Source organism: Crotalus tigris, unplaced genomic scaffold (genome assembly GCF_016545835.1).
Source record: "Crotalus tigris isolate CLP2741 ecotype Arizona unplaced genomic scaffold, ASM1654583v1 scf7180000023617.9722795, whole genome shotgun sequence".
In the NCBI taxonomy this organism is placed as follows: domain Eukaryota; kingdom Metazoa; phylum Chordata; class Lepidosauria; order Squamata; family Viperidae; genus Crotalus; species Crotalus tigris.
The window spans coordinates 4347220-4358756 of record NW_024100081.1 but is presented as its reverse complement, the minus strand read 5'-3'; the positions used below and the strand labels follow the sequence as shown (position 1 = coordinate 4358756).

The 11537-nt window shown below is 36.5% G+C and overlaps 2 protein-coding genes across 4 annotated transcripts in view; one reads left to right on the top strand and one right to left on the bottom strand.

The window, feature by feature from the left end:
* Positions 1-106: 106 nt before the first annotated feature.
* On the top strand, positions 107-7082 carry PRPF38A (pre-mRNA processing factor 38A). Its single transcript, XM_039320047.1, has 10 exons — positions 107-263; positions 2375-2534; positions 3508-3629; positions 3962-4047; positions 4187-4297; positions 5060-5172; positions 5268-5294; positions 5372-5469; positions 6068-6116; positions 6350-7082. The coding sequence occupies exons 1-10, from the start codon at positions 134-136 to the stop codon at positions 6390-6392; spliced, it is 939 nt and encodes a 312-aa protein (XP_039175981.1). The 5' UTR covers positions 107-133; the 3' UTR covers positions 6393-7082.
* Positions 7083-8005: 923 nt separating this feature from the next.
* The window catches only part of TUT4 (terminal uridylyl transferase 4), a 42049-nt gene continuing 38517 nt past the window's right edge, over positions 8006-11537 (bottom strand). For all 3 annotated transcript variants that reach the window (XM_039320045.1, XM_039320042.1, XM_039320044.1), the window contains 2 exons: positions 10883-11059; positions 8006-8570 (listed from right to left, as the gene is read on the bottom strand). In XM_039320045.1, the coding sequence (XP_039175979.1) occupies positions 8482-8570; positions 10883-11059 (266 nt within the window). In that variant the 3' untranslated portion in view covers positions 8006-8481. The remainder of the gene's footprint in view (positions 8571-10882; positions 11060-11537) is intronic.

Sequence of the window (11537 nt, the reverse complement as noted above, 5' to 3'; positions counted from 1 at the left end):
ACCGGGAGCGGAAGTGAAAATGGAGGGGGCAAGTGGTGCGGCTCTGTAGGCCGCTTTCTCATCCCCCCCGCTCCTTCTCTTTTTCTCTTCTGGAAACGCTCCGCTTTGTAGGGCTTTGTATCTTACTAGGGCCATGGCAAACCGGACGGTAAAAGACGCGCACAGCATCCACGGCACTAACCCACAATATCTGGTGGAGAAGATCATTCGCACTCGCATCTACGAGTCCAAGTACTGGAAGGAAGAATGCTTCGGTCTCACAGGTGCGGTTTAGCGAAGCGGGCAGTTGGACCCGAAGCAACGGGAGCGGATCAGGAATCAGCGGATGGAGATGGGGTGGCGTGGGAGACCGTTGGGGCTTTCGGGAGATCGGTAGCGAGAGAGGAGATTAATTTGCAAATCAAATTAAATGGTTGGTGAAACGAGAGGGCATCTCGGTAATATTTACCCCTGTTTTAATCAAGGGCAGTGGTCTCCTCCTTCCAGGAGCCAATTGACTAGGTGTTTAAACTACATTCAGATCTAAGGTGACTATTAAATGAAGCTTTGGGGAATGAGCAGATATTTTCAAAACCACGATGATAGATCTGGAAGGAGTTATATAGATTTCTTGAGTCCAACTTCCCTGCTTAGTGCAGGAATCCAAATCAAAATATCTTTTTGACAGGTATCTGCCCTCAGTCTGAGCATACAGGGTGCAGGGAAATCCATCACTAACGATGTGTAAAATTGCCATTTCAGGGAGAAAATCTTGGAATGTTTCAAATGGTGTTAAATTTTTATGCTGCCCATCTCCCATATAAGGAGACTCTTATAAGCCTGTCTTAGCGTCTTTCTTGAGTACCACAAGATGTAATTCATCTGGACCTGAAGAATTTAACTCAAAAGACCTTATCCATGTGTTAATCCTAAATTTCAGTTCTTTTCAATCCCTAATGGAGCACATAACTTCTCAGAGCTGACTGAAACAGAAGCTGAGTAATTCTTCCTTTACTTTCATTATTGAGTAGCTAGTGTATTATTTTCTGATTTTGAATACATCTGAAAAGTTTTTCCTTCATTCTTAACTTCAACTCAGTTTGATCTTCAGTCTTTTGGAGCCATTTCTCAAATTTTGGCCACATGTATTTCCTCTTCCTTGGGTACTTTTCTCTGTTTCCTATATATATACTTTTTTTTCCAGATTCATATTGCCTTCTGTTGAATTTCCCTCTCCCCCCCCTTTTAATTGTTTGCCATTATATTTTTAATATCTCCTTTTTAGGAAGTATTACCCATATTCAGCTTTTTTTCTTATTAGTTTTTCTTACCATTATCAGATTTTTAATTTTTGCAGAGCTTACGAAAATCTACTTTTTTCAAGTGTAAGATATATATTCAGTTTCTGATCCTTTAACAATAAGAACATCATATTACATGGTTATTTTCTTCCCATAGTCTTGCTACTTTTATTTTCCTGAGATGTTTCCTGTTCTTTAGTATTAGATCAAGGATAGCTGATCCTGTGGTACCTTTCTTCATCCTCTGAAGAAAAAAAAAGTCACTATATTAACGGAGCATCCCAACAAATAGTGATTAATCATAACTGGAAGGTCTGTTTTATAGGGGAATAGAAACCTAAGCAATACTCCTGTCCTGCTGGCCCTGTAATTAAAAGAAGCAGTGAAACTGTCTTTTGCTCCCCTTACATTAGGGGTGTCAAACTGCCAGCCCGTGGGACGGTTGCATCATGCAGAGGCTGCACCGTGCCCACCCAGCTCCGGCCATGCGAAAAGTCGCAATACATCACGACACGTCATGTGATGCTGCAAGTTTGACACCCGTGCCTTACATTTTCTTTTGTAAGGCATAGGAAGGTTACAAATGAAAAATATCAACTGATTCTTATAAAATTACATGGCAGCTGCAGTGTGATTATATACAGGTAAGTCTCAACTAGTGCAGTTAATAAATCCCATGAAATGGTTGCAGTATTTGAATTTGCACTATTCAAAGTGATTTTGTTATGGAAAACATGGTAATTCATTCCAACTCAATGGAAATAGGTGATGGAAATTTTTAAACATAATTTTTATATATAAAGATTAATGAACCTCAGCCACAACTGTGCATGCACTAGCCTCAATTGCAGTTGCTGCTAGCCTCGTATGAACTGAATTTTGGGCTCCATTAAAAGCAGCCTGGTTTCAATTTACAATTCACATTATTCAAACTCTTACTAATTGTGACCTATTTGTAATACACTCTATAATTCTTGTGTCTTCTGATAAATTTTATCTAAATGGTTACTAGAACTGTCTCATTAAAAATGAAACAACCAGATACATGGATTTAATATTAAAACCTGATGGAATTGTCATGATTTTTTTTATAGCTGAATTGGTTGTAGATAAAGCTATGGAACTGAGATACACTGGTGGAGTTTATGGTGGAAATATAAAGCCTACACCATTCTTGTGCTTGACTCTGAAGATGCTGCAGATTCAGCCTGAAAAAGACATTATTGTTGAATTTATAAAGAATGAAGACTTCAAGTAAGAGAAAAAAATAATATAGAGATGTAATTTAAAACAATTAAACTTTTTAGTACAGATGGTAGTTCTTGTTTATGGTTTTGCATATGTGTGTTTGATAAATATAAATCCGATTTTGTTCTCCATGGTATAAGGTTTTGGGTATCAATCATGTTTATTTCCTACTTCATATCCATTCATCACTTTTTGCAAATGTAAATGTACATATTAGGCCAGTGGTGGCGAACCTATGGTATGGGTGCCAGAGGCGGCACTCAGAGCCCTCTCTTTGGGCACACGCACCGTCATCCCAGTCCTAGGCCTTCAGCTGGGTTTTATAAAACCTTTTTGCTTTAGGCCTCCGCCACCATGTGCAAAAAAAAAAAAAAAAAAAGTTCAGTCAATTTCAACTTCTCACAGGAAAAAAAAAGATCTTGCAAAATTGGAATTGATTGAACTTTGTAGTCCCACCCAGTCTGCTGTTACCACCACAGCCACACCCACCCAATTGGCCACCCACCCGGCACTCGATGATGCATAAGTGGGTTTTGGGTTGCAGTTTGGACACTCAATCTCTAAAAGGTTTGCCATCACTGTATTAAGCCATTGCCCAACCATTTGTTTAGCAACTGCTGCTAATCCCATCAGATAGCCTGTTCTTAAATCTTCCTCTCCTGTAAATTTTGTAATTGTTCTCAGAGGTATAATTGAAATTGAAAGTCATTTTCAACAAAAGCAAAGACTTGTACAGTATTTTTACATGTGCACGCGCACACACATAATTGTTGCATGGAGTGGAAAGGAAGTAAGGAAGCAGCATGGACTATAAGCATAAATCAAGCAATTTGGTATAACATGGACATTTTTGAATTAACATCTGTAATGAAATGGCTCCGTAGTGAATTCAAACTTCTATTATAGAATATTTGTATCCTCAGCTAATTGTATTGGAAAAAGGAATTCTAAATTAATGTTTCGCTTTTGCCTATTTTAGATATGTGAGATTACTAGGTGCATTATATATGAGACTGACTGGGACTGCCATAGACTGCTACAAATACCTTGAACCTTTATACAATGATTATCGAAAAATAAAAAGCCAAAATAGAAATGGAGGTAAGTGGTGTAACTTTATTCAATCATTTATAAAGCCCATTATCTAACAGATTTGAATGTGTAAGTAGCACATATAGACTAAATTATATATCCATCTGATTGTCTTAAATGGTGCTATATTCTTGTTTCATATTAAATGTTTGCCTTTGGACCACTTTGGATAGTAGTAATCTTACTGGACAGGAAGAGGCAAGAAATGCATACCATCCAATAACTTACTGTACATCCTGCTTTTGTATGGAGAAAATCATATAAAACATACCTTTTGTGTTTTCTGCAATTTTATCTTAGCTTATTGTTACTCTTTTTAAATACAATCTTTTTTCCCCCAGAGTTTGAGCTCATGCACGTCGATGAGTTTATTGATCAATTGCTTCATGATGAGCGTGTCTGTGATATCATTTTACCTAGACTACAGGTATATAATCAATTACGTTATAAGGAAATTATAAATCAAACTTCGAGTACTAAAAAAGATGAGCTTTCTATATAGACAGTGCATGATGAAATCTTTCCCTTTTGAAGTATTGTCTGCATTTAAAAACTGTTCTTTTTAGAAAAGATATGTTCTAGAAGAAGCTGAACAGCTGGAAACACGGATCAGTGCTTTGGAAGAGGATATGGATGATGTAGAGTCTAGTGAGGATGAGGAAGAAGAGGATGAAAAGGTTTGAATCTGTCAAGTTTTTATTTTGGCATTGAAGTCCCCTTAATATAGCATATGCTTACTTCAGAGTACAAAAATGTCACATCATTTTTTGAGAGAATATTGTGATATAGTGCTTACTATATCAGCAGTGGTTAGAATGCAGTACTGCAGGCTACTTCTGCTGACTGCCAACTGCCAACAGTTTGGCAGTTTAATTGTCACCAGTTCAAGATTGACTCAGCCTTCCATCATTCTGAGGTCGGTAAAAATGAGGATCCAGATTGTTGGGGGCAATATGCTGACTCTGTAAATCGCTTAGAGAGCGCTATAAAGCACTATGAAGCAATATATAAGTCTAAGTGCTATTGCGATTGCGATTAGCTACCTACCTCCAAGGTGACATGCATACCTACCCTTTAGGCCTTCTGAAAAAGCCTGAAGACCTGGCTCTGCCAAGTGGCCTGGGGCCCCAAAGTGAGCATATCATTCTGGAGTTGGATTAATGCCACACCTCTTCCCTGTGTGCTCCCCCTTACTCTCCCTTTGTCAATTTTAATTCAAATGTAATATTACTATTTATTCTTTTAATCTTTTATATTGGGATTTTTTGTTGTAAGTCACCAAGAATCACCTTTAGCAGGATGGGTGGCATATATGTTCAATAAATAAAATAAATAACATTGGGTCCACTGAGCCTGCGTGTGGAAACAATTTGAACAAATGTTTGATAGCTTTTGAAATGTCAAATTGTTTACTCTAGGTTTTATTTACATGTTTTTAGCTGGATAGAGCCCCTTCCCCTGATCACAGAAGAAGAGGATATAGGGATTTAGACAAACCTCGTAGATCTCCAACACTGCGCTACAGAAGAAGTCGAAGTAGATCTCCTAGAAGGTAGCGTTTTGGGATCTTTCAACAATTGCTAACCAGCATAATATGCTAAAAGTATTGTAGTAAATAACTGTTTATCCCCACTCCTTCCTATCTAGGCGAAGCCGATCTCCAAAGAGGAGAAGGTAACCACGTAAGATATTTGAATTTATCTTTAAAAGAAATATTGTAAGCTTATGACTAACAGATTACTTCTTAACAGTCCTTCGCCACGGCGGGAAAGACATCGCAGCAAGAGCCCAAGGAGGCACCGAAGTAGATCTAGAGAAAGACGTCACAGATCAAGATCTAAATCTCCAGGTATTTACACTTTAGAGAAAGGCAGTTGTGGATGGTTCCTTTGACTTTTAAGAATTTTTTAAAATATTTTCTATATTAACACGAACTATGTGACTGTATCAATACAGTTAAAAGCTTCATCCCCTCTTCACCATGCTGTAATATGGTATCAAAGGACTATATTAAGTACGGGTCTTCCTCAACCTACAACCACAATTGAACCCAAATTTCTGTTGCTAAGTGAGACATTGGTTAAATGAGTTTTGTCCCATTTTACGACCTTTCTTGCCACAGTTGTTAAACAAATCTCTGCAGTTAAGTTAGTAACATGGTTGTTAAGTGAATTTGGCTTTCCCATTGACTTTGCTTGTCAAAAGATTGCAAAAGGTGATCACATGAACCCGGGACACTGTAACCCTCATGAGTCAGTTGCCAAGCATCTGAATTTTGATCACATGACCTTGGGGAAGCTGCAACAGTCCTAAGTGTGAAAAACAGTCATAAGCCACTTTTTCAGTGCTGTTGTAATTTTGAGTGGTCACTAAATGAACCATTGCAAGTCGAAGACTACCTGTATGAACAGAATCAAAGTCAAAATTTGTGTACCTTAACTCAACAGGGCACCATCGTAGCCACAGACATCGTAGTCATTCCAAGTCTCCAGAAAGGTATGTATTTCATCTTTTGCTACTTCATAGTTCATAGAAATTTTATACGATATTTGTCTCACAAAAATAATCAGTCTTTATCATTGAGCTATATGTTCATGTATGTGGACAGAGATGTTTGGACCAATGATTAGATACTATCTTATTGTGCAAACTTGAATTTTAACTTCTTGTGTGATTTTCACTTGAACTCAAATTAACTGAATACTGAATTTTTTTTATTCTTCTTTCAGATCTAAAAAGAGCCATAAGAAAAGTCGTCGGGGAAATGAATAACCTTAACCTGTTTCATGAATTAGAAGCTTTTTGTTTGGTAGAGGAGTTCACTTGATAGATGCTCCTCTGGCAACTTAATGTTTTTTTTGCATTCAGAGTTTCTTGGGTAGTATAAGCTTGCTAAAATTCAAAGTGAGCATATACATAGTGGATTCATCCTTATAGCCCGGTATGCACCAGCCTTAGTCTCCTTACATTTCTGAACCCATTTGGTTTAATTACAGATTTTTTAAAAAAATCTCTATATTTATGGATTATAATCCAGACAGTTCTTCTCACACTCAAAATTCATAGCTCTTCCCTTCAGATTTTCTAGGCAACATTAAGGTTGTAATATGTAGTCACAGGGTCATTGAGGATAATCTACTCTAGGGGATCCAATTTAGCAACTTTAAGAATTGTGGACTTCAACTCCCAGAATTCCCTATCCAGCGTGTCCACAGATCTTAAAGTTGCAAAGTTTGGACACCCCTGGTCTATTCCATCTTTTCCCATTTTGAATTCTTGCGCATTTAGATAGATGTCTGAAGCAGACTGTATTCTTTAATCATTGCCCTGTTTGATATCTTTAAGTAAAATGGACATCCTTTCAATGTATTTTCTGATCACCTGTTTTTTACAACAATTGTAAATGTGAAGCAGGAAGAAAGTTTGTCTTGTAATTTCTTTATTAAAAAAATTGGTACATAAGTATGTCTCTTTTTAAAAAAATCTTTTTTCTTGGAATGACTTATTCAGAACTGATTTAAATTACAAATACTCATAAAATGAAGGTAATTGTTCTGAACATAATCACTATTAATACATAATAAACAGGAGAGTGCAAATATTTGAGTCAGTTCAAAAGCAATCCAATTGAGTTACTGAAATCAAATTAGAGATCTGTGAAAGTTTCAATTTTTGTGTATGTACAAGTTTTTCCAAGTTGATTTGTATTTATTTCTAATTTGAATTGCAAATCTGATTCAAACCAATTTGAACTGTGCTTGACATGTCTATTCCTAGAATAGCAATACTTATGACACAGATACACATATTTATTAAAATGGGAATACCACTCAGTTGGGATTATTTTCCAATGAGTGGGAATAAGATTGCTTGAAAATATGGGCAAGTTTAGTGTTATATTTTTCACTAAGTTACTAAAAGTATTTGAACATAATTTCAATGCCTGGAGTTTGCTTGAGATACCATGTACATTTAATTCAACAGAGCACCGAGATTTTCATGCTGGTACATTTAGGTATACTTCCACAAGTCAGAAAACACCTTTTATGTATCAGTCCAAGACTTAAGGTGGTACTACCATTCCAGAAATGCTTGATTTAATGAAAATGGCCGTTTTGTTCTTCACTTGCTTCCTTGAGTAACAGGCAACTGACATATATCAGACATGTAGAGCTATGTACCAGACGTTACATGAAGGAAGGATAAGTCTGAATGTCTGTGCTGTCACAAATAGAGTTCAATGAGTTAAATGGCAACACTTTACAGGCATACGAGGCTTCTTTGTTAATGTTTAAGTTGCAAATACCCTTAGGTCGACATCCAAATCCCCAATATTTCTATATCTAAAATGCTAAAATTGATGCTGTCCAACCCTTTTTATCTTGTTTTTTTTTAAAAAAAAAAAAAAGTACTGCCATTTAGCATTCAATCCCTAATATGAAAGAAAATGTGGCTATGATTTAGGATTTTCCAATTTTATTTCCTTTTTAAAAAGTTTTTTGGCACTACATTGTTCAGTAAAGAAATGAGTCTTTAACACATGAATTCCTTCTAATTTCTTTTTTAGAATAGATATAAAGTCTGAACCAAAGTATGAATAAAGCTAATAGAAAATAAACAACTTAATTTTAAAAACTCTCTTTACAGTTTATCAAGATAAAATAAAACACAGTTCCCTTAAAAACAGGGTAATAAAATAGATGACATTTGTATCACTAATTCTTGTGATACTAGTAAAAACTATATTTTATATTTATGTACAAATTATACACTTAAAAAGTTTTAAATAATCTTTTTATCTAAACATGTTGCAATAACATTTTATTCCAACCTGATTTCTTCCCATCCCCTTAATTAAACTTCATTTCTTCTGCTGAATAAAATTCACGTTCAAGTGTGGATGTCCTTGAGACAGAAGTGAAAACCGCTGGTTCTGCATCAATAGGCCCGCTAAAAGAAAATTGGTTATATTTATTGCAGTATATATTAAATAAATTCATTTTATATATCATGTACATTGAAAATGGAGTCAAAAAATGCTTGGAAGTGCTGCTGCAGAAAGGCAATGAATGGTTCAAAAGGAAAAAACAAAACACAATTTGTGGATTAGACTTACAAAAATCAGCTTCAATCAAATTATTTAAATATCTACTTTGAATGATCAATCCCTTAATGTATATAGTGCATTTAGGAAGTATTCAGACCACCTTTGCTTTTGTCAATTTTGTTATGCTGCAGCCTGATTCTACAGTTGTTGAAATTCTTTTTCTCATTAATTTACAATCAGTATCCCATAATGACAATGTGAAAACAGAATTTTAGCAACGTCTGTAAATTTATTAAAAAGAAAAAATTGAAATATCACATTGGCATAAGTGTTCAGACCCTTTGCAACAGCACTTGAAATTTAGCTCAGGTGCATCCCATTTCTCTTGATCATCGCTGACATGTTCCTACATCTTGATTGGAGTCCCCCTGTGGTAAATTAAATTGATTGGACATGATAAAGGCACACTCCTCTCTATAGAAGGCCTCACAGCGGACAATGCATACTATAGCAGAGCAAAAGCCATGAGGCCAAAGGAACTGCCTGCAGAGCTCAGAGACAGGATTATTGCAAGGCACAGATCCGGAGAAGACTACAATAAAATTTCTGCTGCAAGGTTCTTAAGAGCACAGTGGCCTACATAATTCTCAAATGGAAGACATTTGGCACAACCAGGATTCTTCCAAGAGCTGGTCAAACTGAGCAATCGGGGGAGAAGGGCTCCCTTAGTAAGAGAGATGACCAAGAACCTGATGGTCACTGACTGAGCTGCAGAGATCCTGTGCAGAGTTGAGACAGAGTTCCAGGAAGATAACCATTACCATAGCCCTCCACCAATATGGGCTTTATGTAAGAGTGGCTAGACAGAAGCCTCTCCTCAGTGAAAAACACATGAAAGCCTGATTGGAGTTTACAAAAAAAAAAAAAAAAAAAAACCACCTGAAGGACTCTCAAACTGAGGACAAGATTCTCTGGTCGGAGGAAACCAAGATTGAACTGTTTGGCCTCAATTCTAAATGTTATGTCTAGAGGAAACCAGGCACTGCTCATCATCTGCCCAATATGATCCCAACAGTAAAGCATGTGGCAACACCGTGCTGTAGGGGTGTTTTTCAGCAGCAGGGATTGGGAGACTGATCAAGGTTGAGGAAAAACTGAATGTAGCAATGTACAGGGATATCCTCAATGAAAACCTGTTCCACAGCATTCAGGACCTCAGATTGGGCTGAAGGTTCACTTTCCAACATGATAATGATCCTAAGACAACACAGGAGTGGCTTAGAGACAACTCTGAATGTCCTAGAGTGGCCCAACCAGAGTCCTGACTTGAACCCTATTGAACATCTCTGAAGGCACCTGAAAATGGCTGTGCACCAACAGTTGCCATCCAACCTGACTTAAGCTTGAGAGGATTTGCAAGGAAGAATGGCAGAAAATCCCCTAATCCAGGTGTGCAAAGCTTGTCGCATCATACCCAAAAGAATCAAGGCTGTAATTGCTGCCAAAGGTGCTTCAAAAAAGTACTGAGTGAAGGGTCTGAAAACTTATGCCAATGTGATATTTCAATTTTTTCTTTTTAATAAATTTACAGACATTTCCAAAATTCTGTTTTCACTTTGTCATTATTGGGTACTGAGTGTAGTCTAATGAGAGAAAAAAAAGAATTTCAAGAACTGTAGAATCAGGCTCTAGCATAACAAAATAGACAAAAGCGAAGAGAGTCTGAATACTTCCTGAATGCACTGTACATAAACCAATAAAAGAGATTATATGTAAGCTTGGGGTTGAACTGTGAAATCCTTGGTGCCTCTGAGCTTGACCGATTGTTTCAAATGTTTCATTACCTAGTTAGATAATGAAATTTTTCCAAGCAAACAATACGTAAGCCAGAAACCATGCATGCTTTTCTGGTGTATGGAATACTTGCTGTGGTAAAGTAGCTTAATTCCATATAAAACACAGATTTCATTTAAATGTAAGTAAAAATGAATGTAGCAAGTTAACAAAGAGGTGTGGTCATACTGATTCATATACATATTCAAAAGTTTGCTGTATGAAAAGTTCTGCACGTCACAGATTTGTTATGTGTGAATACGGACCCAAAAAGCCACGCTTTTATTTCAATCTATTTCAGAAGATATTATTAAGGGCTGCAGCCACAAAGAAACAAAAGGTATCAAAGCTGTATCACATCGCTGAAATGTCCTTATCCTACCTTGAGGATAGAAAGGTTTGTTCAATGGGTAACTGGCATTTCCCTGCTGCATGTAGTTTGGAGATATACTGTAAGGCCACGTCCCTCGAAGGAGAGGAAAATGGGTAGTAGCTCCATGGTCCCAAGGAATAGGTGGAGGTGGATTTCCTTTACCAAATTGCCCTTGAAAGCCCTGGTCTGATTTTCAATACAAAAAGAAAAGAGAGGAAACATTGTAGATGAAATTGATAGCTTGCAATACGCCAGCAAACAATAGCACTTACTCTTTCAAATCTAATATTTAGTATAAACATCAATATGGTGAATAAGATTGGATCTATTATGTACTTATCAATAACTGATATTGTTTTAAATTAAACCATGATCCCAGCTAAAACATTTGCAATATCCCAAATTGAGGAAGACTGACAAGAAGAAACAACGAAACAACAGGAATTTTCAAATGTTAAAGAAATAGGATTAATATAGTTATGGATATTTGTTATGGTAAAAGAATACTAATAGCTGCTTGTTTACATAAAAAAACTACTTTATTGTTTAAAAAAGTCATAAATTTTACATCAAGGAAATTATAGATAACATTAAACTGTGGATGTTTTGAGGAATGATGGGCTTGATGCAAAAATTCGAAGTAAAAAAATTAAGCCATTGTTGC